We start from the raw sequence: 26,928 nt of genomic DNA on the forward strand, positions 1-26,928 counted from the left end.
AAGAAATGCTGGTGTAGAGGACAGACTCGAGACCCCAAGGAGCTTGTGCCTCTCCTGCTCTCTCCAGGTTTTGCCTCAGGTCCCAAGTTAGAGCATGGGCCTCTGAGATGGGGGGATCTGATCACTACTGCTCAGGCGAGCCTCCCTGTGCACTTCAAGGATGCTGCAAAACAAACATGAATTTCACTGACACAATCATATGCAAAAGAGTTCATTAAAACTGCTTTGCAGCAGTCATGCGTTCAGATGGAAGCACAAAATGGGTTTACTCGCAATCAAGTGTGGCCATTTATAAAACGCCAGCGTGCAAAGCAGGGCACGGACCAACGCACAGATCCAATTAAGCTGCCTAAGAACATGCGTTCCTTTACCCCCTCCACAAGTTGCCAGCCATGACATGGTTTTCATACTTTCACCATTTGTACTTCTGTGGAGGCAGTGTGGAAATAAAGGGAGAAGACAGGGAACATGTTTTGGCAACGATGCGCAATCACCCTTACAAGCCCAGAGAGGGTCCATCCAGCCATCAGCCCCCAGGGCCACCTCACATCAGGGCCACAGAGCTGCTCCACATTGGGGGTCTCTTCCCCTGCCTCTCCCTCACCCTTCCCTCCGGCTCATCTCCTGGACTTCTGGAGATGAGCAGCCACACCACTTATGCTTCCCCCTCCAGCAGAATCCTCTCAGCAAACCAGCGCCCGACCTCCGGACTTTTGGCTCTCTGCTCCCCTGCCCTTCTACTCCACTTACTCTGATCAAAGTTTGAAGTGTAAGCCAGAAATCCCGAGAAAAGTCTTTGGATCTGACAGGTAAATCACTGCTGCTTTAAGGCAACCAGGATGTTGCTGCAGGAATCCCTTCTCAGGGAGTTTATGTCAGAGGGGGGGAAAAAGTAAAGAAACTGTAGGGAAATATACACAAAGAAAAAAAGTAAAACAAAAAAACAAAACCACACACACACAATAATGGACTTGCATCTTATTGATCATTAACATTAAAAAAAGAAAAGTCTAATGGGGAAAGACTGCCAAAGACCTTTGTAATCCCAGTGAAGAGAGAAACATGTTCCCATGATGTCAAGAAGCATCACAATAACGATGTAGAAAACTTGTAACTTGCTTTTTGTTTCACATGTCAACTCCAAATCCCAGAGCAGCTCTAGGACAAGTCTCCCCATTGCAATGCCACCACGGGGAGCACCTGGACTGAACTGGAACAAGCACTTCCAAGATCCCACATCACCTGGCCCCCCTCAAAGCCCTTTTAGATGAACAAAGGAACTGAAATACCAAGAATCAAGAGACGAGGAGGTAAGGGTGAAGGGTCTTGCATTTCTTCTTTCATGCCCCATTCTTCCACCTCTTTGTGTAAAGGGAGGACAGTCTGCTTTCCGCAGAAATATTTTAGGAATAAGCAGTTGATGCTGTCCAGAATAAAATAACTGATTGCTGCGCTAGGCAGAGAGCAAGATAATTAAATACGATCCAGAGGATCCCATTTCACATATAACTGGCCCTGTTAGCAAAGCACAAGGGCTTTAGCGAGTGAAAGAGCTTGTGACAAACAGCTCCGGGTGCAGGACTGAAGGCTTCCAACACCCAAACTGCACCAAGCAGCCCCATGCTGAGAACAGCTGTCACTACAACCAAAGGTAAAGATACTGAGCATGTCAATACTTTGCAGGAGTTCCTTCATAATTCAGAGGAGTTATTTATTAATTCACAAAGAATCGACCAACACAGTTGACAGACTGCGTGTCCCAAGTGTGATATTTACACCAAGTGCATTTCCAAAACAGAGCACCTTGAAACTGTAAGTTACACACAGCTACTATGAAATCTTACACTAAACACAGGTTTAAAAACAAATAAATAAAAATGGAAGCAGCACTATTAACCTGGCACAATAATCCCTGCTCTACTAACAGAGATTCATTCTGTGTTCAGATCTAATTCTGATAATCCAGCTCAATCAAGTTATTATGATTTTGCTGTATTTGCTGTACACAGTGCAGGTCATAAAAAATAAGGCCGCCTTCATCTTGTGGGACAAAAAAATGCAATCAACACAGTTCTAGCATACAAAGGGTCTTGTTAAACATTGACATGCTTCAGCATGCAACTGGCTTAGCTACGAAGAAAGCCTCAAAACAGAAATCAGCCTCATCATCCACAGGAGGCCAGAACTCCAAGGAAGGCAAAGGTAGAGGATTTAGATGAAGTACACACAATTTTTCAAGCCCAAATAGTTTAAATAAAAATCCTTCTTGCTTAAGACCCCCATCAACACCTCCAAGTGTCACAGACCGATTCCCCATTACAAACGGTGCTCTGTCCTCACTATCTGACCCTCGCAGGAACTTTGCAGCCAGCTCCCTGGAAAAAAACAAGCCCAAAGCACAGCTACTGCTTATACAATAGATGTTTGTCACCATTGTCACACCATCACAAAGGGGAAAGAGGAAGCACAAGCTGCAATATTGGCCCTTGTTATGAAAGCAGCAGCTCTGTTTAGGCAGGAAAATAAAAACCACTGAGCAATCGGAAGAAAAGGATTGTTAAAGCAAGCTGCAAATGAGCACAGGACCAACAGAAAAGTCATCCAAAGCAGAGAGAAAAAAACAAAACCAAACCAAAACATCCATCACCTCCGCCAGGTGCTCCTGTATCGTCTCCCTGGGAAGGGGCTGCCTGAGCTCCCTTCTGCACCCAGCCCCAGGGCTGCTACCCAAGGAACCAAACCCCTCTGCTTCCACATCCCAAACCATTCCTTCCCTGACCTTTTCCTACTGCTATGGCCTTCTAGACCTCCTGCTCCCCACCCGCCTCCCAGTGCTCCTCCAGTTCTCGTGAAGACATGCTTCCCCACATCCTTTGCCTCCTGCTAGCTCAGCCTCCCGCACCCACAGTAAGCAAAGCACGCGCCCCTGGGTGGTGAACGCCTCTGTAGCAGGGATAGCAGAGGATACACACAACTTCCATGGCACTTCCACTTCAATCACAGAGAGCAAGTGCTCCCAAAGTCTTCCTTGGTGTCCTTTCCACAGCAGACCCTTGCCCCAAGGATAAGCCATTGCGAACACTTTACAGAGCGCTCTGCATGGATCCACATTGCAGACCAGGAAGAAAAGATTATTTTTAAAAAATTTCTCATGGCAGAAAGAAACGTCAGGTTTAAAATGCAGAAACCAGCAGAGATCCTTGTGTTTTAAGTAGATCTCACCAGAGACAATGTGCTAGCTGCTGGCCGGGTGAACACTTTGCCTCCCCTCACCATGCATTAGCTCTCTTGCAAGGCTCTCTCTCGGCCCTGTAATTACAAGACAAACCATTTTATACAAACCACTCGTTTTAATTGCCTTCTCCTTGTTTTCAGCAGCAGGACTACATGATTAATGAACCCATGGGATGGGTTATTTCTTGAAGACCAATGTAAAAAGGGACAAACTACTACCAAGAAAAAACAGCTAAGGGCAAAGAACATCTCAAAACTCGCCCCCTCAAAGGCCTCTGTCCACAAGGACTCAGAGAGACTCTCTCTTAGAAAAGTTTCCTCTGCCCCAAGAAAAAAACCTACAGATATAAGAATGAGCAAGAGGATATATATTATCCTTTACCCTAAATACACTTAGCGCCTGCAGATAAGTAGGAATGAGGAAGTGCCTTCGCCCAATTATATTCAGTGTCAAAAGAGGAAAAAGGCAAAAAAAACCCCAACACACATGGATTTCTAAGCTTGGTGGCTAAAAAGCTTTTTGACTACCCAAAACAAGCTTGGGGCAATGTTTTTCTTGTTTTGGGGAGAAGCAGCAGTCTCCAGAGTGAAAACACCAATCTTCACCTTTCTCAAACCTAAGCCTGTTGTTTACATCTTTGAATTAACTGTGCAAATCTGCTGCTGAGAAAAATTTTAATTAAGAACACTGAATTTAATAGCAGGTTCAGGCTACTTAACTGTCTTTAGAAGCGTTAAATTACTATTAAAAGCAATTGACCCCATAAGGAAACAGCCAAGTACTTGACATAATGACAAAGTCGTTCTGAATAAGACAGGGGCTGTTGACATTGTGCAGCACTGAACAGGACTTACTGGGACAAGATCCCCCACAGCAAGATGTGTTTTAAAAACCTCCAGGGGACCTGGCAGGTAGAAGATTGATGGGCTCCAGCTACATCAACAATGAGTAGAAAAGCATTTGCTTACCAGTAGTGATGCCTGCAAATAAGCAAAGAAAGTTCCACTATAAAACATACCCTTAATTTAATCTACAGGCCTGTTTCTCTTCCTCCTTCTGTCACTCTTATCTGAACACCTCTACCGCAGGCCTGCATAAACAGCGTATCTTGGCCTAGAAAGTGGTCTGCGTTCCTCTTTGATTTTACCAGCTACACTGGCAAAAGATAATTCTGCTTTTGCAACCTTTTATTACTATTATTGCTCAGGAGAAATCCACATTTCCTTCTCCTGCCAGAACACCTCTAGAGCAGTGACGGATTAGGATAAAGGTGAGTGCCCCACAGTGCTGCCAGGACTGGACGCACCGAAACGACAGCTGAGCACATCGGCTTCCCGAGCGCTCCCCCATCAACAAACACTTCCGAAAACACGGGAGTCACACACGGTCCCTACCCAGTGCCCATGCAGCCACCTGCGCCAGGCATCCTTGGGAGAGGACAGGTGCCTTCGCTCCAAAGGCAAACAGCCAGGCCCCCCAGGGAATACTCCCCACAGCTGCCAGTGAGGGTGGATGCAACCGCCTGGAAACACACAGGAGAAGCGAAGGGAGGAGGTGCCAGCCATGCGTCAGTCCAAACAACTGAGGGTGCGAAACACCGCTGACACCTCAGGAGCCTCTCGGCCAGCCCACCATCCAACAGACACCGAGGGAGAGCAGACACTGGTACCCACAGCCTCTACCTGCTGCCACACCCCATCTGAACTGAAGGCAGGGAGCCCAAGAACATGCGAACTACGTTCTTGCCGTATTTCCATGTATCTGTGCATCCCCTCTCCAACTCACTCTGCAAGAAAAATTCCCCTAATGCAAAGGTCTTCAAGTTAATGGTGTGGAAGCTACCACCTACCCTCTCGTTCTTTCACAGGGCCTAACAGTTTTATATGCCAGGGAATCGCTGTTATGATAAAACTTCTTAATATTCTTACTGTTTCGAGAAGCAAGGTAAGCCTGGAGCGCTTTTGAAACAGTTGTGTCTTATTTCATCCAAAAGCATTGCAGGACATTTTTAAACTGTAGGTGCAGCAGGGCACAGGACGACACGGCGGGCCAGGGCACGGCAGGAGACGGTGCTGTCGGATCAAACCACAGTGCGAGGACTTCAGCAGGGAGAACGCCACGGTATTGCACACCAGTTAGTACAAGTAGGAGGTTACGATCTCGTACTCCAGCAACGCATTCCCCAAATCAGCCCAAACTCCCAAGCGCTCGGGGAGACTGCGAGGCACACCTCTCAACAGCCACCTCCTTCCGCGCACGCTCACAGCTCCGGGCTCCGGCTCCACAACAGCAATTAGACACAACTTTTCTAACGGCAGCACAACAGAGGTATGAAACAGCAAAATGGACACTTTCACCAGTAAAAAGCAGCAGAGCCGTCAGCCGGCTTTCAACACCATCAGTAACGAACGCAGCAGCAGTGCCTCGACTGCAGGCGCTCAGCCTGGGGACGACGAGGAGCGGCCCCTGGTCGATGGCGTGGGCACGCAACGCCGTCACTTGGCCAGGCTGCACACGGCCGGGGGTTGGCTTCTCCGGAATGATGCCGGAAAGCCGGAGCAGCTCTCCGGAGCTACCGGCACGTGGCTGGTGAGGCCAGAGGGCTGTTCGCACCATTTAAGCGCTCGGACTAGCGACAAGGCCCCGCCACGCCCCGACGACCGGAGCGGCCACGCGGCCCGCGGTGACACAGGGAAGACACGTTTTCTGCTGTCACCGCCAGCACAGGGCGGACGGGCCTCTCCTGCCGGCCCCCGGAGTGACACACGGAGCCCAGCCCCCAGCACGGCGGCCAGGCGAGGGGCACCAACGGGCCGTGCCGTCCCCACACCGAGGGGGAAAGGGACTCGAGGGCCGGTCGCGAGCCGCTGCCAGGCGGAGGAGGCCCGGGCGGCACGGCTGCCGCGCGCTCGGCCTCCCCGCCTCGAAGAGACGAGGCGGCCGTTCCCTCCGGCCCGGGGCCCCGCCGCCCCGCTCACCTTGAAGTCGCGGCTGTGCTGCGGGGTGTACTCCAGCGTCCAGAGCGCCCGCACCAGCTGCGCCAGCTGCTCGGTGACCTCGCCGGGCGCGGGCGGCGGGCCGTCGGCGGCGGGGCTGGGGGCGGCGGGGGGCGGCCCGCCGCGGAACTGCTCCAGCGCCAGGAACTCGGCGAAGAGCTCGGTGTTGCTGAGGCACTGCAGGATGGCGTTCATGAAGCAGGTGTTGCCGTGGTTGCGCAGCCCCGCCACGCCGGGCACGGCCTCGGGGCCGCCGGCGGGCCGCGGCGGGGGCTCGGGGCTGCGCGGCGGGCCCGGCGGGAAGCAGCTGCCCAGGCCGCCGGCCGCCTGCGGCGGGGGCAGGCGCGGGGCGTGCGGGCCGCGGGGCTCGGGCTCGCTGCTGTAGTGCGAGAGGGTGGAGAGGGTCTTCAGCACGCGGCTCATGAACCCGCCGAGCGACCGCCCGGACGGGGCCGCGGCCGGGGCGGCGGGGGCCGGGGCCGAGCCGGCGCCGCCGCCCGCCGCCCGCCCGCGGAAGAGCCGCTTGCTGAAGGAGCGCTTCTCCTTGGCGCTGCCGGCCGGCCCGGGGCCGCTCACCCGCGACATGGCTGCGCGGCGCAGCGCGCATCCCCGCCCGGCCGCTCAGCCCGCCGGCCGCCGCATCTCCGCCCGCCCGCCCGCCGGGCCGCAGCCGCCGCGGCTCAGCCGCCTCACGGCGCCGCCATGCAGCGGGCGGGGCGGGGCGCGCCGCCACGTGACCGCGCCGCCACCTTAGCGGCGGGCAGGCGCCGCCGCAGCGCCGCCATCTTTGTGGCTGGCACGGAGGCGGGGCGCCCGCGGCCCCGCCCCTCCCCGTCCCGGCGCGGCGCGGACAGGCGGCGGGCTGGCTCCGCGCCGTGCCACCCGCGGCGGACGCGCAGGGCGGACGCTGCCGCCCGCCGGACCCTGCCCGGGGAAGCCCGCCCGGCCCCGCCGCTCCCGCGCGAGCCCCGGCGGCCGCCGTGGGGCGGCGCTGCGCGGCCGCGGAGCGGTGGGCGGCGGCGGGGCGGGGCGGGGCGGGCCGGGCCGGGCCGGGCGGGGCGGTCGGCGGCGGGGGTAGGTGCCGGGGCGGCCGCCCGCCGCGCCATCGGCAGCGGCGCCGGCAGCGGGAGCGCAGCATGGCCCCGCCGGGCCCGGAGGGCGGCCGAGGTGAGGCGAGGCGGGGGCGCGCTTTCCCCCGGGAAAGGGCTGGTTTAGGGATTAAAACACCCGCCGGGGGCGGGGCGGGGGCGGGATGCCGGTTCGCGGCTCCGCAGTCGCCGGCGGCGGGTGGACGGGACGGGACGGGACGGGACGGCCGCGCCGTGTCAGCGCCGGGGGTCGCCCGGCCGCGCCGCGGGGGCGGGCGGGGGCGGCTCCGGCCGTAAGGCGGCGAAGCGGTGGGAGGGAGCCGGGTCCCCCCCCCCCGCCCCAGCTCAGGCGGCCGGTCCGTGTCTCCGCAGCTGCCGCCGGTGCCATGGCCCCCGGGAAGAAGATCACGGCCCGGATCAAGAGGACGCTGCCGGTGAAGGGCCCGCAGGCGCCGACGCTGAGCGAGCTGATGCGGTGGTACTGCCTCAACACCAACACGCACGGCTGCCGGCGCATCGTGGTGTCCCGGGGCCGCCTGCGCAGGTTCATCTGGATCCTGCTGACCCTCAGCGCCGTCGGGCTGATCCTCTGGCAGTGCGCCGAGCTCCTCATGAACTACTACAGCGCCTCGGTCTCCGTCACCGTCCAGTTCCAGAAGCTGCCCTTCCCCGCCGTCACCATCTGCAACATCAACCCCTACAAGTAAGGCACCGGCGGGCGCTGGCAGGGAGGAGAGGGTGGTCCCCAGCCGCCGGGGTCTCCTGGCGAATTCGTCGTCCCCTCACCAGCCCGGCACCGAACCCGTTCCCAGGCTTGTCCCGCTCCACCGCGGTGCCGCTCGTCGGCAGTCTTTCCCAGCCGCGGGTTTTCCCTCTGCGGCACTTTGAGTAACGTATCCACCTCTGTGCTGATGCTCTTCGGACGCACGTGGATTATAATCGCGCCCTTCCCTTGCTGCCCGCTGAGCTAGACTCAGTTGATTTGGCTTTCTGCTCGAGACAGTCCCTGGTCAGCTCCCTGGTTCTCTTCAAATTCCCTTCTTCCCAGGACCAAAGTTCCAGGATTACAAACAACGGCATCTCCTGAAGAATGGAAAGGGAACATCTGTCACTCCTCTGTTGCCTCTTTTTTTCCTTATAGGATGCTTTGACTTTATCAATCAACAGTACTTTTTCTCCTGCCAAATTACACTTTACCTTGATGTCTGTTCTGCTGCCAGCTATCCACCCTGCTCCCTGTAGGCGATCCAGCTCTCCCGTGTCTCTTGGCACAGACACAGAAGTCTTATTTCCACATGCTCTGCCTCCTTGGGCTTTCTAACACAACCTTCAAGGAGCTTGGGAGTCTGTGAGGGCTTTCTCTGTAGTTCAGTCTGCTTTGCTTCTTATGGTCTGTGCTCTGAGATCTCTCCAAGAGTATGGCTGTGTCTACCTGCACCGATGTAAATTGATGTGGTGGTAAGAGAGATCGATGTGATTCCACAACAGAGAATTCTGTCCTGAGCAATGAGGTTCACAGAGCAGCGGGCAAAACGCTGCAGCTAGGTGGTGAGGTGAGATGGGATGTCACTTTCTATCCCATTGTCTCCAATGCAGGTACAGTTCCATGAAAGACTATTTATCTGAATTGGACAAAGAGACAAAAAAAGCTTTGGAGACTTTCTACGGATTTTCAGAGGGCAAGTCTAAGGTGCGCCGGTCGGTGGATGAGTGGAACAGCACAGGGAGTGACTTCTTCAAACAGATCCCTTTGCTGAAGTTTGAGGACTTCTCTAAGACAGCAACTGACCTTCGCAGTGGCCAAAAGAGGAAAATCGAGGGCAGTGTCTTTCACAAGGATTCGTCCATAGTGAACTCTGGGGACTCAAATGATATCATTGGCTTTCAGCTGGTAAGTGTTGCTCTTCCTTGGCCAGCAAGTTCCCTGTGGGGCAACGAAGGGGTGTTTTGGGTTGGTATCCCTCTGGCCAGTGTTATTGCTTGCTTAGGTGGCTCTGTAGTGAATAACACTCCCTCTGCTCTTTTGCCCATTCTGCCATGCCTCCATGGCTGCCTGCAGATTCATCTCCAGCTCTCTGGAAGAGAAATACCTTCCTGAAGTCTACCCAAATAGACTTAGTGCCTTCCATGACCTTTCCTTTGGGCCTGAAACATGTGATCTTATCACTTAGCCCTGCATGAAAGGTCTCTGATGCCCCCTTGTTCCACTATAACTTCATACGTAGTTATTACTGTGGAAGAGAAATGGTGTCACACATACCTTGTAGAATACATAACTTCATTTCTTCTGAAACACTTTTTCCCCTTTGTAATTATCAGTGCGATGCAAACAACAGCAGTGAGTGTGCACTTTATACATTCAGTTCTGGTGTTAATGCTATCCAAGAATGGTACAAGCTGCATTACATGAACATCATGGCACAAATTCCCCTGGAGACTAAAGAAAAATTGAGTTATTCTGCTGATGACCTTCTGCTGACATGTTTCTTTGATGGCCTATCTTGTGACAAAAGGTCAGTGCACAGAAAATACCTGCCAGCTTAACAGCTTACTTCCAAGTACATAATATGTAGGAATTGAATATTTGGTATATCCTGAATTCCAGCAGGAACCGTTTCCATTTTTAAATGAAAGCAAACATTTGCATCTTCATGAACTTAATTATGCTCTTTAATTTCATTTGTCTTAGTGTTCTGCTGTCCACGTTTCAGATAAACCTGTGTTTTTTGGCAGAATCAAATCTACCTGCTTATGAGTGTGGCAATGCACTTCTTGTGTGTCCTGGTGGCCGGAGCATCATCCCTTTGTACTGGGGGGTAGCAGCAGAGTTCCCCCATGCAGTTGTGGGGATAAGCTTGCACTTGTACTCGGGTTTAGCAATTTCCCCACTGCCATGTGCAAAGCAAGCTGCTCTGTAACTCTCATTACTGAAGGCATTTTGCATGTGTCTGGGATCATGCAAATGCATAACAGCTTTTCCTGGAAGGAGGACATTTGCTTGAGTGGGAGGGGATGTTCACAAGAAGGACAGGAACATGCTTGAATCAAGAGGGTGTGTCCTCTCACCCTCCCCTGCATGACAGTGGCTGATATCTTTTCTGAAAAATTAAGATTTGTGTTCCTTTAGACACTTGGCTGTCAAATGAACGAGGACTCTGTCCCTTCCCACTCTCTCAGCCTCCATTCCCACATGAAAACCTGTTAAACTTTTCATCTCCTGATACTATTAAACCAGATCATATTTCCATGTAGTTTCAAGATATTAAGAAAAAGACCCACACTTTTCAGCAAAATAAATTGCTTGCCAAAAAAAAAAAAAAAAAGAAATATCCAGTCCTGCTATGTCTCTGCCAAAACAAAAAGCCCAAATCTGCTGATTTTCTCCCACAGACAGTTAAAACTGCAGAGGGCAATGTAACAATATTCGATTTCTTTCAGGCACTTTACTCGATTCCATCATCCCCTGCATGGCAATTGCTATACCTTCAACAGTGGAGAAAACGGGACGATGCTGAGCACGTCCACTGGAGGCAGCGAGTACGGTAAGGAAACTGAGTTTGCAGAGGAACTATTAGATAACAAACAAGCGGTTCAGCGAACTGGATCCTACTGGAGAGTGATTGATGTGTTGGCTCTAGATGTGCAAGCTGATTGGGGGAATGCTTGTTTGAACTAGTGCAAACTATTGCCAGAGAATACAAAGATAATATCATTGCATCACTAATGTTTTCCATCTGAAATTACTGCTTCCCAGTTATATAACTTTTTAAAGTAATTTTCAGCCACGTTCTGTGGAGACATGATTTGTTTGCTGTACTTGGGGCTGCGGAGGGACATCACTTGCTGCAAGCGTCTCAGTCTAGCACTGCAAAGGCTTTGCTTGGTTGTTATGGTTCTACTTAAGGCCAGATATAACATTAAATAAACTGTGCTGCCCTCCCTCACCAAAAAAAACGGCTCTGGATTCTGGTGTAACTAACTCTGCTCCTGCCTTGTCCCTGTTCTTCAGGATTGCAGGTTGTTCTGTATATAGATGAAGCCGACTACAACCCCTTCCTGGTGACATCCACAGGAGCCAAGATCATTGTCCATGACCAAAACGAATATCCCTTCATTGAAGACATTGGCACAGAAATTGAGACTGCAGCAGCCACCTCCATAGGGATGCACTTTGTGAGTGACAGCAATCTTGTCTCCAGGTGCATGGCACCATTTCCTTGAAACAGATGTAAATATGAACCGATACGATGTTTGAACATAGGCAGCAGCTGGAAGGCATCTAATACCTCACACTTGAGCAGCTGAAGTGCCCTGACGAAAATCCTGTGATAGCACTTTTCTGAACAGTTTTCCTTTGCACAGAGGCTGTTGGAAAATCAGGTCTTTATAAACCAAACAGCTACTGGTATTTTGTTTGTTCTCCCTTTTCTCCAACCCTTTGGCTTTCCAGGGGATTTTTTTTGTTTGTTTTCACAGCAAAATCCACAACCACAGAAATGTGTTGTCAAGTGCCTTGTTTAGCTTTAGCAATAAGCAGACAAGTTTGCATCCCACGCAGGTTCTGGGGGCAGAAGAGAATGAGCTGGAGCTGTGGGTAACCCGTGTTAGGGTCAGGTCTGTAAAGATGACTGCAGCGCAACCCGTTTAACTGTTTTGTGGGTGTAAGTCTCGTTTTGCTGGGTTTCTTGCTATCCCAGCTGTAAAAAAAACCTCGTGGGCAGAGACTTTGCGTTTGCCAGCTTAGTGAAGCATCTTGATGTTGCTGTTAGCAAGGGCAGGGAAGGCTGCAGCTCCAAATTTCCCCCTTACTGTAGTGCAAACAAGGCATTTGACCCAAGGGGTTTCCTCCCCTGGTAGAGAAGTGAAAGCAGTGCCATCAGGCAAGCCAGACTTTGCCCTTTCATCTAGATGGGCTGTTAAGTGAGCATTTTAGTTCTGCCTTTTCTTCACTGATGGTTGGGTCAAATGCATCAGCCAGCCTGCTTATCTGTCCTGGCTGGGTGTGCCAGATCTAGATAGTCCACGCATTAGAAAAGACATTAAAAACAGGACTGATGTTTTTTAAATGCACAAATAGTTAACTATCTTCCAGCTGTCTGGAAAACTGTGGCAGGGACTGCTTGGTCTAACCAGTGGGGATAAATGCCACCTAAAAAAACGAAAAGTGAATAGGAGGTATCAGAACCAGAACAGGTAAAAGGAGGCAAACTCTCACAGGACTATTTCCTTTATAACTATTGCACTGTACAGGAGAAAGTCACCGCAGGCAGAGTCTCAATATTTAATGTAATATTTTCCTGGCACAGTAGATTTGAACTGTTGCATATAGTATAAAAAAAAAGATTGAACAGATCTCGGTGGCTATGTTTAAAAGGTATGGCATGAGGAAGTGATCTGATTGCATCCTAACGTAACAGAACAAAACCTGGTCATCACTGTACTGCCAGTAAAAGAAGACTCCAGAGAGCCTGCCGAGGGGGAGTCGCAATTGTCAGGACAGGGCTCCACCATGGAGGTGCCGGATCAGTCCTTGTACCCACATCCAAGTACATGAAGGAGGACACAGTGGACATGTGCCACGCTCAAAGCTGCTTGCTACAGGCTTGAGCACAGCAATCACTGTTTTCCAAATGCGAATGTCAGTGTCTAGGTTATCGTTCATGTATTTCTGCAGTGTACTAGGACTCCCCCCGCCTCCAAAAATATTCCAAGATGTTTGGAATGCAAACAAGGCATTGCTTGGTAGGAGTTTCAGTGCTTTAGTTAAATATTTAGTTTGGAAATTATTTCAGTACCTGAATGAACAAGTAAGCTTTTGTAGGAGTATAAGCCACGACAAAAAAATTCTATACAAAGGATCTATCATCTACTAGAAGATACAGTGGCAGACTGAGGCAGGTGTCCTGGTATTAGATTGTCTGCGGAAGTTACAAGCATATTAAAAGCTGGTTGCTTTCAGTTTTCAGAAGTAATCAATCTCTAATATTGAAATCACATATTTCTGTGTTCCCTCCAAAGAGAGATTTGAGCATCCTTCTAAAAGAACTGACTTGTACCATACATGCCTGTAGCCTTCTATTGCTGCAGACAAAAATGGTAATGCTCGCTATCAGGTTTGACTTCAGTAACCTTGTAGATCTGTAGTCAATGCCTTAAAGGCAAGCAGGCATTTCTCAGGTTCCTACTAAATTGAATCTGTGTAGGATCAGCCCCTAATTTTAAACTCTGTAGAGAAAGGCAGGTGAATGGATTCTTAAATGGATGACATTTCTTGTGGTTTCAGGCCACTTTCTTTGTTATAAAGTGGATAATTACTGCAGAAAGATAGTAAGAGTTTAGGGCTGAGCGAGGGAAGGCAGTCTGCAGGAAGCAGACAATGTAGCCTGAATTGGGTCTTGTGAGTCTCACAGCTCCCAGCCCTGGTTTCAGCAGACCTCGCAGGCGCAGCACATGGCATTTCAGAGCTCTTTTCTCTGGGCAGAGATTGCAGAACAGGAAAAGGTGTTAGCATTCATTGGAGAGGAAGGGTCAAAGCAGTACCTGGAAAAAGTCCTGAAGGGGATACAAACATTTGATTTAGAGTGATTTTAGAGAGGTGCTGTTGAGCACTAGCGGAGCCTGAAGTGCTGTTTTACCCACAGAACAGGAGCAGCCAGTGCAACAACAGCTCGGGAAGGTGTGGGTCTTCACAGAAAACAAAACAAACAAACAAAAACAACCAACCAACAACCCCGCTTCCCTCAAAACACAAACACACATCCCAGATAAATGATGCATAGCCTCTAGGACTTTGCAATGAGAGAAAACACATGTGAATTACTCTGCTTTGAAAAATCCTCACTGTTATGATTATACCATCTCGGCATTCCTGCAGAGGTTTTCAGCGAAGGCAGCAGATAATCCAGACAGAGCAGTGTTTTGGGAAATGGATATTACAAACCAACCCCCCCCCCCCCTTGTTTTGACAAGTGATTGACAAATCATTTGAGATGGCAGAAGGTAAACATGCTGTTCAAACCTGCCCCATCACTTACAGTTTCAGAATTATGATGAATTACCACTAAATCCTTTGGTTTCTCTGTGAACTCCAAAAAACAAGATTTGTTCTTTTCTGGTTCTCAGACTCGGTCTCGCAAGCTGAGCAAACCCTACAGTGACTGTACGGAGACTGGTGCTGACATACCAGTAGAAAATCTCTATAACAAGAGCTACTCACTCCAGGTAAATCTGTTACATTTGTTTTTTATTAGTCGCTTGAAAACTACCTTCATAAAGAGCTTTACAATATTCTGTAGTTCAGGATCTGAGATTGTGAACAGTCCAGATGTAGGGTCACTGCTTTTAACCACTGATGTAAAATACCACAGCACTTTTTAAAATCCAAGTTTTATTCCTAAGGGGTTGATGTTTGAAGTTCCCTTAGGCACCCTGTTAGATAAAGAGAGAACATTAGCTCATTAGGCAATTTTCAAGCAGTGTGAGACTGGAAAATATTGGCCAAGTAAATGTTGCAGCTTAGTAACCCTTGAAGCCAGAAATTGTGACCTTTAGGACTCCAAGAATAACAGATACCATCTAATCAGTATCCAGATAGCAGGATGTTTGTTTACAGAGTAAGTTTCCACTAATTTTGCATGGTTTCTGTAATTGGGTCCTCTTGGAGAGTGTCAGTTGTTCTGGCACTCTCTACTTGAAGAATTGTAATTATATTAGCTGGTGCCTACTGCAAAGCCTGTGCCTAGGCTGGATTTTTATTTTATGGGGTATTATACCTGAACTCTGCTGTGATGTATTGCCAGGTAGGATCACACAGACATTATCTCAGGTTTTTAATAACAGTACTTCACTGAAACTTGGTGCTCAGGAGGGCTGGGACTGAGACCAAAAGGCTTGATGACTGGGATTTCTAAAAGAGTTCAGTTCCAGCTTGTTCCAACTGATTAAGTGTTTTAGCACAAAACACTGACTCTACTCCCCTATTAATCCTTACAACTTCAGGTCTCCAAATATGCACCAACACAATTTGGTCAAAGCTGTGAACATTTTCACCAGTGAGTCACTTCCCACACCTAGTTGTTGATTCATGGACCACATGCCATGGCAGACTGAAAACCTTCTCCGTGGCTGTGGAAAGACCAACTGCAACACTGAAGCTTTTGATGGCTATAGGGGAAGTGGGGGCATTCACAGACCACCCCTCTCAGAGAGAATTATATTCTTATTTCTTGCACTAGAGCATAAATCCTCCATGGTACTTTCTGCCTGTATTTGTATTCACTAGCAACAGAGCCTGAAGGCCCAGTGAAATGGGGTTCCCATCTCACTGCTACTATGATAAACAGAGGATGTTTTTAGGTGCATACAAGCCTGGACTTTGGTGCTGCAGAAGCCCAGCAACCTGTGCTTTTTAGACACCAGCTCTTGGTCTATCTCCTCCAGATTTGCCTGCACTCCTGCTTTCAGAAGGCCATGGTGGACTCATGTGGCTGTGCCCAGTACGCACAGCCCTTACCTGCTGGGGCAGAGTACTGCAACTACAAGAAAAACCCCAACTGGAGTAAGTACTCAAAAACCTCCCACATTGCACGTGCTTCAACCACCTGCTGCCAGCGACAGCCCTCCACAGCACCATCCCCAGTGAGCACAGCCCTGCCCGCACCGAGCACCTTCCCAGCCACACAGCATGCTGGGAACAGGCAGATCTGCTTTAGCCCACTTAAGACCCAATACCGCGGAGCCTAAAACTGCCTCTCTTGTTGAGATCGACTTGTTTCTGACAGTTGTCCTAATTGCTTGTCCTTTGTGCACACCACAGAAGTGTCAAGTGGAGGACTTGACTAGGTGAGGCAATTGTTCACGCCTATAGCAAGTGACAACCACTTCTCAGAGTATTTTGCAATATTTATAGGGTAAATCTTTTTATCCCCACCACGTAGGTGATTGGTCACAAAGGCCACCTACACCCCAGAAGCCCCACTCCAGCACAGGTAGCAAGAGATGATTGCTTTTCTTTCCAGCTTCTCGTACACATGTCTTGCTCCCTTCTTGCAGTGTACTGCTACTACAGACTGCATGAAAAGTTTGTGAAGGAGCAGCTAGGCTGCCAGCAAATCTGCAAGGACGCCTGCAGGTAAGTCCTGCCCACCACCAGAGGTAAAATGCTGCATGGGAGTTGGAGCTCACAATTGACAGTCTGTCTCTCTCTCCAGCTTCAAGGAGTGGGCACTCACCACCAGCATCGCCCAGTGGCCATCCACCGTGTCAGAGGTCAGTTCCTAATTGTGCTCCACCGTGACAATAACATGCCACAGCAAGGCGTTAAATAAACCCAGAGGTTGAGCACGGAAGCAGGAGGCCCTTGGGGTATTTGTTAGCACTTCAGTGATGCTCCTCCCAGAGGCTCAGTCTGTAGTGTTGAGGTCAGGACTTCCCCTCCAGGAGTTCACCATTAAACTAAAATTTGGCTTGTGGGCTGGGAGATCCCCTCAGGGATAGCTGGCCTGTCACATGCATTCAATTCTGGCACCCAAGGTGGTTCAAGGAGGTGTGGAGCATGAGCTCCCTTTCCAGGGGATTTCTACACAAGCACACACAGCTATAGCAGTATTTTCTGTCTTTTTTCCAGGACTGGATGCTTCGAGTTCTCTCTTGGGACAAAGGGCAAAAAATCAACAAGAAGCTGAACAAGTAAGTTTCCATGTATGTGTTTCTAGCTTGCACCTCAAGCTCAGATATAATCTCAGCAGCCCTAATGATGGCAATTGGGGAAAAAGCTCCCTCAGATTGGCCCAGCCCTACTGGTCCAACTGGTTATTTGCATAGTTTTTCAGTACGTTTCATGTTATTGTTTTACTAAACCCTCAGCCTGCCTTCTGTTTCTCCTCTCAGGACGGACCTCGCAAACCTCATGGTGTTTTACAAAGACCTGAACGAGAGATTCATTTCGGAGAATCCTGCCAACACAGTAAGTGAGCGCAGCAGTTCCCTGCTCAGTGCCAGGAAGACACGTCTCTTCCTCCCAGACAGGCTGGAAGTTTTCCTCTGGCCAGGGAGGAGTCCCATCCAGGCAGGGGCAGGAAACCATCCTCAGACCATGCACTGTGGCGGGGGGGGGGGGTTGGCCAGTCCTGCCCTTTGCAGCCCTTTTATCCAGGGCTGCTTTTCAAACTGTCTGGTTCTAAGCCCTGCACTGGGGTAGCCTGCGGGCTGCCTGTGGTAAGCACAGCTCTGCGTCCCTGCTGAAGCAGGGCAGGAGAGGATAACACAGGCAGCCGGGGAAGGTCCCACTGCATTTGGTAGCACTCACAGCAAACCCTGGGTACCCCAGCTTGACACAGCCTCCCTGCGTGCCAGAACAGTGCCATGGACGCGCGTCTGGTGCCCGCAGGAGCCGATAACCTTGCGCTGTCTTTTCGTCCAGCTCGTAATTCTTCTTTCCAACTTCGGAGGCCAGCTGGGCCTTTGGATGAGCTGCTCAGTTGTTTGCGTCATTGAGATCGTCGAGGTCTTCTTCATTGATTCGCTTTCCATCGTAATGCGTCGCCAATGGCAAAAGGCAAAGAAATGGTGGAATGACCGAAAAAGGGAACGGCCGGGGAAGCCACCGCAGGCTGACAACCTGGAGAGGCAGTGTCACGATAACCCCGTCTGTATCGATGAGGACCTGCCCACCTTCAACACCGCCCTCCGCCTGCCGCTGCCCCAGGACAACCCCTTGCCCAGGACTCCCCCCCCCAATTACAGCACTTTGCGGCTAGAGACTGCGTTCACGGAGCAGCTGCCCGATACGCTAGAGGTTGGGCAACACTGACGCTTATTTATCTGCCCATCCAGGTGCCAAAATAAGAGGTGGGTGCTGGACCCACATGTCCAGGGGTGAAAGGCACACATCCAAACAAGCACTGAAGGGCTGTTGGGTCAGACCCTTATTCAGGGATTGAACTTGCAGTCAAAGCTTCTCTGAGCAAAGCTCAGACACAAAACCCAAGGGCTCAGAGACATTAGGAACTTCAACCAACATCAATTCTCAAGTTAATCATTGCAGGAGATGGCTGGAGCAGGATGTGGCACTGAGCTAGGATGTCTTGCCAGACAGAGACATAGAACCAACTGACACACCCCATTGTATGTGGGCAGGAATTACTCCACAGCAGAAGATTGATGCCACATTGAGTATTAATGCTAATTGCTCTCTGCTGTGTGGCTTGACTTGTGGGAAAAACCCGGGGCTTTTAGGAATGTAGCATGACATTTGTAGGAAGGGGTATGACAGAGGTTTGGGAAGAGCACAAAATGGATAAAAAGGAAAGCTCTCAAGCTGAATTTTGATTAGGAACCTGATTCCAAAGGTGGCCTGAGGAGCTCTTTATTCTGAGATGAAAGGTTAGGATAGCCATAGATGTGCTCGTAGAGCAAGTTATTACACATCTTGAGTAGGAGTACCTAAGTCATCCCAAAAGAATCATCTGAAAAGGGCATGAAATCTAATTTGGATCGCGATAGTGAATTGCATACTCTGCAAGCTTGTTTCATTTTACATCGCTCAAGCCGGCCATTAAACGTAACCTCAGAGGAGCTCATTAAGCAGTGCATGGCCTTGGCCACACGTGACTTCCCAGAAGCCTCAAAGGGAGCTGGCTGCTCTTTTCCTGCTCAACCCCGGGCAAGGACTTCCCTCCTGTGGCTGCCCGGTTCACCACCCCGGAGCTGGCAGTGCCCAGGGAGGTGACGGAGCCACGCGGGGCTGGAGCTGCCTTGGGCTCCGCACACATCCCTGAAGGGAGTTGGCCGGAGGATACATCTGCCCCACTGGTCATCATCCACCTTGCTTACGCCCCTTCCATTCCACGGTGCTGCACCAACACCCCGCATCTTGCCTCCTGTGCACCGTGCCGTGCTGCTTCCACCGCGCCGGACCCTCCCCGCAGCGCAGCTGGGCCAGAGGCTGCTGCCTGCGCCCACCCGTGGAGAGACCTCCAGGGCACCCCGCTGCGGTGGCAGCTCCCTTCCCCTTGGTCCCAGTTCTGCACCTGACTCTCTGCTACCATAGCCGATTCTTAGCTGCCTAGGGTACGCTGTGTAGATGTTGAGGATGAATCTAGCCTATGCTGGGTTGGCTGCTTAGGGGTTTTGTAGAGCATGAGTGATTCAGAGCGTGTGCGCGCGTGCATGTGTCAGTGTAAGAAAGTGTCTCTTTTCCTTTCTCTATAGGACAGTGAGAATCCAGAAACGTTCTTTAATGTGCAATAAAACATATTTTAACTGAATTATTTAAAAAGCTGATAAACTGAAAAAAAATAAAGATATATTTTTGAATAACTGCTTTGCTTTTTTTTTTTTCAAACCAACGATAAGCAAGTTGGGCATCCCAAAAGATTATGGGACTAGCCTGTGCCTGCCCCGGGGCTGCCAGGCACCCTGGGCTCCTCTGCAGAGGTAGAGCTGTGCTGCAGAGTGCTGCTAGACCTGGCTCAGGAGCAGGCAGCAGGGAGGCCAGGGGTGCAAGCAGGTGTGCAGTGAAAATGTCTTTCAGAAATCAGCATGAGCCAGCAAGGTGACCAAAAACGCTGGAACCTCAGGTGTCCCCAGACAGTTCCATTCCTGGGCAGTCCTTTAGAGACCATAGGAGAAGAGAGAACTGGGTTTGCTCTGCCTCAGAGCCCCTTCTCTAACGCACAAAGGCGAGGTGCTCAGAGCATTTACTTATCAGAGCAGGTGCAGCACCTTTTCCCCTTGTATGAATAATCCTTGTGAGGCGGAAAGCCATGGAGTAGCTAAGAAACGCATTACTTCATTGTGAACTAAATACTGAACTCTACGGAACTCCTGAGTCATCAAACACAGAAAACTAACTGGGACACTGTGACCATCAGGTCTGTCACACACCAAACATCATAAAGCGTTTGAGAAACTCAGCTTGGAGTTTACGGGAACAGGCAGTAAAAGCTGTGGTTTCGTGATATGCCCTCGTCTGCTGCTGCAGCCGCTGCTCTGAGAGTCAGGTGGGAACCCCGGTCTCTTCCCATGGGGACAGTATTCCCAGGAGACTCGTGGCACGCAGTGGGAGCCCAGCCAGCCCCAGGCAGGGCTTGGGAGCAGGCAGCCCCCCGCTTGCCGGCAGCCCACCGCTCACCTCCTGGCCCTGGGATAGACCTGCCTCTCTCTACCAGACCTGCCCGCGGTCACGGTGTCCAGGCTCCTGGGCAAGGACGATGATGGCCCCAGTCCCGCAGACCCACGACTGTGGCTTCACGGCACTGCGGGGCTACAGGGGAGCAGCTGCGGTACCCAAAATCGCGGCGAAGGCGCAGGCAGCATTGCAGGCACAGCGCTGCCACAGCTCCGGGGCAAAGGATGGGCTGGGGAGAGGTGTGGAAACAAACCTGCAGCAAGCAGGTGCCAGTGACTCATGGGGAAAGGCTGCCTGCACGCCGCGACTGGCCCTTCAGAGGAGAGGAGGCACAGCGGGCGAACCCCGCTCAGCTCTTCCGCAGCTCCCAGCAGCAGCCGCTGCTGGAGGGGGGAAAGATGTGGGTGATGGAGGAGCTGCCGGGGTGGGGGGCGAGGAGGAGGAAAATCCAGCTGCACAGAGAAGGTTTGCCAGACGGGAGGAATCTGCCGGTGCCTCTCCCAGCAAGTGATGCCCTGACAGAAATAGGGTTTGAAAACGCACGGAGCCTGCCGGCCTTTCTCTGTCCTGCTGGGGAATGGACACCTCCTTACACCACGTTATGGAGTCTGCTGGCCATACCCAGCGCTGGCTTTGTGTCCCTTAATCCACAATTGCCCCGTAACAGCCTTCAGGGGCATGGACCAAATCTGTTTTTTTCCAAGAAATCTTCCCAACCAACCCTAACCCAAATAGCTCAGGCATTTTGCTTGTGAGTGCCTGATTTCTGTAGTTACTGTCCTGACCTACCCCTATCCCCCAAAGGAGCACTGCAAAGGCTCCGTGGGCTCCGTCCTGCTGTGAGGAGTTTGGAGATTGGTTTGTCCAAGCTGCGGTGGAAGCAGTTACAGAGCAGGCGTCAGTCCCGCTGCTGGCCTCGCCTGCTGGTGGCTTTCCCGGTGCTCCCAGCTCCTTTGGCACAAGTGTGCAAATACCTGCCATGCAAATCATGCAGAGAGGAGCAGCCGTGCAGAGACAAACTCCAGTTGCAGCACCGGGACTTGCTGCTTAAGTGCTTTTGAGAATCAAAACTGCTGGGCAAAGGCAGTTTCACTGAGTGGAAAACAAGACTCTCATCCTGACTGCTTGTTTCACTGCTCAGCATGAACAGCCAGCACAAAAGTGACTCAAAGACAGGACGGCCAAACGTGGGAAGGATATGTGGTTTCCCTATCAGACAGAATTTCACCTGGTAATCCAGAGAAAAATGGGAGCATCCAACCTCCCAGCCAACCAGCATGAAAAACTTGCCCAGAATATGACAATGGACAATGAGTCACAGATTCCTTGGAAAACACATCTGAGATGCAGCCCGGCCCCATCCCAGTCCTAGCTGGCCAAGGCACCGCTGCCCCAGCCCCACGGGGTGCAGCAACTGGGGGTGTCAGCCTGGAGGGGTAACTCCAGCCTCCCTCAGAGCAAAGGGGTGGCTGCCCAAAGCTGCTCCCAGCAGATGCAGACAGGCAGCACCGATGGGGTTAAAGGCTGCCTGGGCCCCCTTCCACACTGGGTGACATTGCAGTGGTCCACAAACAGGTTTGGGAGTTAAATGCCTCATTAATATAAATGGGGCTGGGGAAAGGCATCTCCAGCACATGCCTATGGAAAACGCTTTCAGGTTCTGAGCCTCTGCTTGTGCCCCACAATAAGGCACAGCTCTGGGGAGGCTGGGACATGGCTGGAGATTACAGATGTTTTAATTTTACCCCTTCACCTTCAGGGCAGGGTGATCCAGCTCAGCATGGGGAGGTTTCTCCTCCAGACACCCACAAAGGGGCCCGCAGGTCTATGGCAGCTCTGCTGCTGCCTTCTCCAGCCAGACCTCCCAGGAAACACCCAAGCGAGGGGCTCTGCCCCGCGGGAGCCCACCCATGCCTCCCGTTCAGCCGAAGCCCCGTGGTCTGGGACATCGGTGGTACCTCACCAGCAGCAGCCGCAGCTGCCACCAGACCCCAGGGGCCAGTCGGCGACACACTAAAGCCACAGGCGTTCTCGACAGGCAGCAGCGACTTCCCTCTGCTTGGAGCTGCGGCCAGAGAGCCCCAGACCAGCACTGCTCCTGGGGCCCAAACCGGCTCGGGAGGCTGTGGCGGCCGGGTGTGCAATACGGTGGCTGCTGGCAGAGAGGTACTTTATTGTACAAAATCATTGCCTTGGCTTCAAAGTCCCACTGCCCATCTCAGGCGATGCTGCAGTGGCGAGTGCCACGCAGCCGGAGCCAGGCACCCCCCTGGAGCAATTCCGCACTGCCAGACGCCAGGTTCGAGCCATCCCCACCAGCCCAGCCTGCGCTCGGTGCCTTGCAAAAGCCCTTCCGAGCAACCTCAGCCCCAGGAGGGCTGCCAACAGCCGGAGCATCCCGAGCACACACCCAAGCCGTGGCAGCAGCAGAGCAGTTTCAGGCAAGCGTGAGTCAGACGTTCGCCCGTGATTGCAGCAGCTGCCCTCTGCAGTGGCGTGCTGTGACACACTGTGGCACGGCTCTTGCACTACTAATCCCAATGCCGGCATCTCCCTGCGAACAGGACAGACCGGGAGGTGCAGAGTCATCGCCAGTTCCCCATGCCTCCGCTGGCACACGCGGATAACACAGTCAGCGGGGTGGCTGGGCAGCGCTGGTCACGGCTGACGAACGCTGGGAAGAGCGAGAGTCGGGGCTGAGTGTCACCGATGCCTAAGGAGGGCAAGGAGAGAAGAAATCCCAGGCCAGGCTGGGCAATCCCACCTGAGAAACCAGACTTCCCTCCTGTGCAGGGGGAGGCTGGAGATGCCACTCGGGCTGTGGGCCAGCGCTGGTCCTGACCCTCCCCTCTGCTCGCAATGTCTCCTGGTGCCCCACGCCGTGCCGGTGGCTCAGTGCCAAGCTGCTCCCGAGGAGCAGCGCCGGCAACAGCCCTCTCTTCTGCCAGATGCCCAGGCACCGGGCTGCTCAGCCACATGTTAGGCGGGGGCTGCCGGGCATTGGGCTGCTCTTGCCAGCCCGCAGCTGCACAATTGCTCCCAAAATGAGCGCTGGTCTGCAGCTCGCAGCAATGCGTGCGCAGGGTGCTCGATGCTTTCTGAAGCAACGGCACAATTAGCCAACCACACGCTCCTGAACAGCTTTTCTCTTGGGACTGACGCTTTCTGGCAGCATGGGCACCCCGATCCCTTGGGGTTTTTTATGAAATCTCTTTCTCCACCTGTACCCCTTCTTCCCAAAAGCAAAGGCTCTTCTCCCACACCCCGCTCATCACACTCATCCGCTGACCCCGCTCCAGAGCAGTGGGGGGTCCGGACACCCCAGCCCTGGGGAGCTGGGGCTCACGGGGCGGTGGGGGCGGTGGGCAGGGGCTCCGCCAGCCATCCCTGCGGCAGCGGGCGGAATGCTGCGCGGCGGGTTCCTGCAGCAGCCGGCCACGCTGCACCGGGGCTCTTCCCTTTGGCCCAGGCGAGAGCAGCTGCGGGCTCGGGGCGCTGACCCGGCAGCTGCGCCTGCTCCCCTGCCCGGTTGCAACACAGCCCGAGGTATAAACAGGGAAACACACCCACGCTCGGGGCCGCGGACAACATGATCCTGGCATTTTGTTGTCTCTTGTATCATCACCCGTGCTTTGGCACTTTCCTGTAACACTCCTGCACTGCCTTGTGTCTCCCAGTCTTACGCTCCTGCCTCTGTTTCCCTTCCGGAAGAAGCTGGGTGGGAGCTGCATCCCGCTCCCGCCGGCGCAGTGCCCGGCACTGCCCCAGATGCCATTTTCACCCTGGCAGACTTGCCATCAGGCAGCGTTCCTGAAAGCAGTGGGACGCGAAGCGCAGGAGGGGATGCCTGCCAGCGAAGCCTCTATTGGGCTGAGTGACACGAACCAGTGTCACCCCAACCTGCCTGCCTCCTGCCCACATGAGAGCAAACCTCCAGGCAGGGGAAGAAGCCCAACACTGTCCAGCATGCCGATACGGGATCACTTCTGTCTCCATCCACTCATGTACTTTGCCTGAATAAGCGAAGTGTAAAATGTGTGTATTCACCAGATGTATTCACCTGCAATTTCAAACGTGCCACAGTCCCAGTGGAGCTGCGAGCACCGCGAAGCGTGGCTGAACGCAGGTGCTGGCCAGGGACATGGTGAATCACACTGTTTTCACAACGCCTCTTGCTGCAGTACCTTCCTCACTTGTGTTTTAAGACCTTCTCACACAAGTTTACATAATGACAAGCTGTTCCCCAAGATAGTCATAAACGGTAACCATCCTCGTTCTTGTTATAAAAAGTCATCCATCACAAAATATTTCACATTTCCCCTAGAACAGGGGAGAGGACCATAAAGCACTGGCCCATGGGGATCTCTCTTTATGGTGATCCACCCTGCCCGGTGCTACGCTGGCACGCTCCCTGGCCTGCGTCGGGGCAGCGTGGCATCCCCAGGGCCGGACCCCACCCGCAGCTACCGCATCTTTAGATGCTGGAGTCATGGCAGGCTGGTTATTTTTTTCCAGTAAACTTCTACAGCAGAAAAGGCAAATGAGTGCAACTAATTGCCTGTCACACCAATTAGTTACGAAGCAGGTCTGGGGAAACCCCACCGGTGACAAACCGCTGCCCGAGCGCACAGCCTGCCGCGGCCCCGCACCAAGAGCCTGCTCGGTTTCACCCACCCCGAGGAGCGCAGCCTCACTGGGGCGAGTCGAGAGTCGACGATCAATGTCACGGACGCTCAGGCTGGAGGGAGCTGTGCCTGAGCTGAGTTTTGCCCCGTTCCTCCCATGCCGGAGCCAACAGCGTGGCTCGCAGAACCACACAGAGCAGTGGTACCCGCACCCCAGCAGCACGAGCCCCGGCACGGACCGAGCCCCTCTCCCACCGGCTCCGCAGCCAGGCCGTGGCCGCCGGCTGACTGTGCTGTGCCAGGCATGCGGGAGCTGGGGCCGGGGAGGACCCCTTCCCTCCCCTCTTCTGCTGCCTGTCAAACAAAACCAGTCTCAGTTTTACTGCCTGATCTTTGTAACCCGCCTGCTGGGACGGCAGGGCTGACTGCCAGCACAGGGAGAGTGATGGCCACGGCAATGGCCGTGGCAATGGGCGCGCTCCTCCCTTGCAGCAGGGCTTCCTGCAAACCCCAGAGCTGTCCGACTGGCAGTCAGGCTGCAGACGTGACTAATATTTGTATCTTTCAGACCCTGCTAAATGGCAATCTAATTAGCGGGTGTGGGTGTGCTGGCAGTGCTTATCATCAGACGTCAGGCACATGTCCCAGAAACCGGGCTGGGAGAGGGGCTGGCTGCCCCGGAGGGGACTCCGGCAGAGGCCAGGCAGGTAACGTGGGGCAGCAAAGCCATGGCACCGCTCCCGTTTCTGGAGCCTAAAGAGACTTTCCAAATCCTCATGAAACCGCTGAGCACCAAGGAGTGACCGGGGTCTGACGGCCGCCACCGCAGCTGTGCTGGGCTGGGACTCCCCAGTAGAACCTCACCTTCCTCCTGCCCTGTGCCAAAGGGCATAATTTGGCCAAAAGCAATACAGATTTACACAGATACGAACAAATCATACATTTTCTCTAGTGACCTGAACTCAATCCTACTAACAGGGTTGTAATTTGTGGGTGATTTCCTCCCTGCAGAGCTGTCCTTGGGTCTCTGCGTTGGGTTCTGGTACAAGCACCTCCGCTCTTCTTTGTCTTTATGTACAGGCCTAAAAACCAGCCCAGAAACCTTTTCAGCCTTTTTTGTATGTACTGCAGACACCATTAAACTATTTTCCTTTTACCAGATAAATTTAGGACCAGTTGATATTTTCGAAACACTACAGATTAGACTGATGGTGCCATTTTCTGGGTTGATTTGCCCCATGTATCCAGTTTCTCAGCTGTATTTAGCTGCTGTCAGTGGTGTATCATGCCAGCACAACACTCCGATGCGGAACACAATGCCTGGGGTGCAGAAGAGCTTTCCACAGTGTATTTCAGCTGTATTTTTAGCAGGAGGTTTTTGCTTATGAAATAAACTTTCTCATGAAGCAAGTGAGAGAGACAACAGAAAGTCAAGCCAAATTCAAGGTCATTTGGCTTCACAGCTGATGTTTCAAACCACTGAATAAATGGAGCCTGCTCTATTTTCAGCATTAGAGCTGCCAGTGCTGGTAACAGACATTGTTCTCTGGGGAAATAAGTAGCGATAGAAGGGCAATTATTTTGACAGGACAGAGGTTAGAAACTGGGTAAGTCCTGGTACTCACCATCGAACCTGTTCATTCTAGCTTCACTTGGAAATACTGTTTAAACGCAATCCCGCATTCCACTTCTGGCATAATGGTAGGAGGTACACTTGTGCAATTTAAAAATAAAAATCCCTTTTGTTCCCAAACAACAAAACATGGGGACATTTGGGAAAGTCTGACCAAGTCCTGATTGAACAAGAACCTGTGATTACTCTTCCTAGCAAGAGGCAATCGTTACCTTTTACAAT

The 26,928-nt window shown here is 52.4% G+C and overlaps 2 protein-coding genes across 5 annotated transcripts in view; one reads left to right on the forward strand and one right to left on the reverse strand.

Moving 5' to 3' along the window:
• USP31 (ubiquitin specific peptidase 31) overlaps nucleotides 1–6,924 on the reverse strand; it is a 44,021-nt gene extending 37,097 nt beyond the window's left edge. For all 4 annotated transcript variants that reach the window (XM_075058974.1, XM_075058970.1, XM_075058973.1 and 1 more), the window contains exon 1: nucleotides 6,214–6,924. In XM_075058974.1, the coding sequence (XP_074915075.1) occupies nucleotides 6,214–6,816 (603 nt within the window). In that variant the 5' untranslated portion in view covers nucleotides 6,817–6,924. The remainder of the gene's footprint in view (nucleotides 1–6,213) is intronic.
• A 219-nt stretch (nucleotides 6,925–7,143) lies between these two features.
• SCNN1G (sodium channel epithelial 1 subunit gamma) lies at nucleotides 7,144–19,619 on the forward strand. The gene is made up of 13 exons (XM_075058581.1): nucleotides 7,144–7,398; nucleotides 7,692–8,022; nucleotides 8,916–9,210; nucleotides 9,639–9,832; nucleotides 10,758–10,861; nucleotides 11,329–11,492; nucleotides 14,442–14,540; nucleotides 15,759–15,876; nucleotides 16,371–16,449; nucleotides 16,529–16,586; nucleotides 16,945–17,006; nucleotides 17,208–17,283; nucleotides 17,740–19,619. The coding sequence occupies exons 1-13, from the start codon at nucleotides 7,368–7,370 to the stop codon at nucleotides 18,127–18,129; spliced, it is 2,001 nt and encodes a 666-aa protein (XP_074914682.1). The 5' UTR covers nucleotides 7,144–7,367; the 3' UTR covers nucleotides 18,130–19,619.
• Nucleotides 19,620–26,928: the final 7,309 nt, after the last annotated feature.

This window comes from Buteo buteo, chromosome 27 (genome assembly GCF_964188355.1).
Source record: "Buteo buteo chromosome 27, bButBut1.hap1.1, whole genome shotgun sequence".
NCBI classification, from domain to species: Eukaryota; Metazoa; Chordata; class Aves; order Accipitriformes; family Accipitridae; genus Buteo; species Buteo buteo.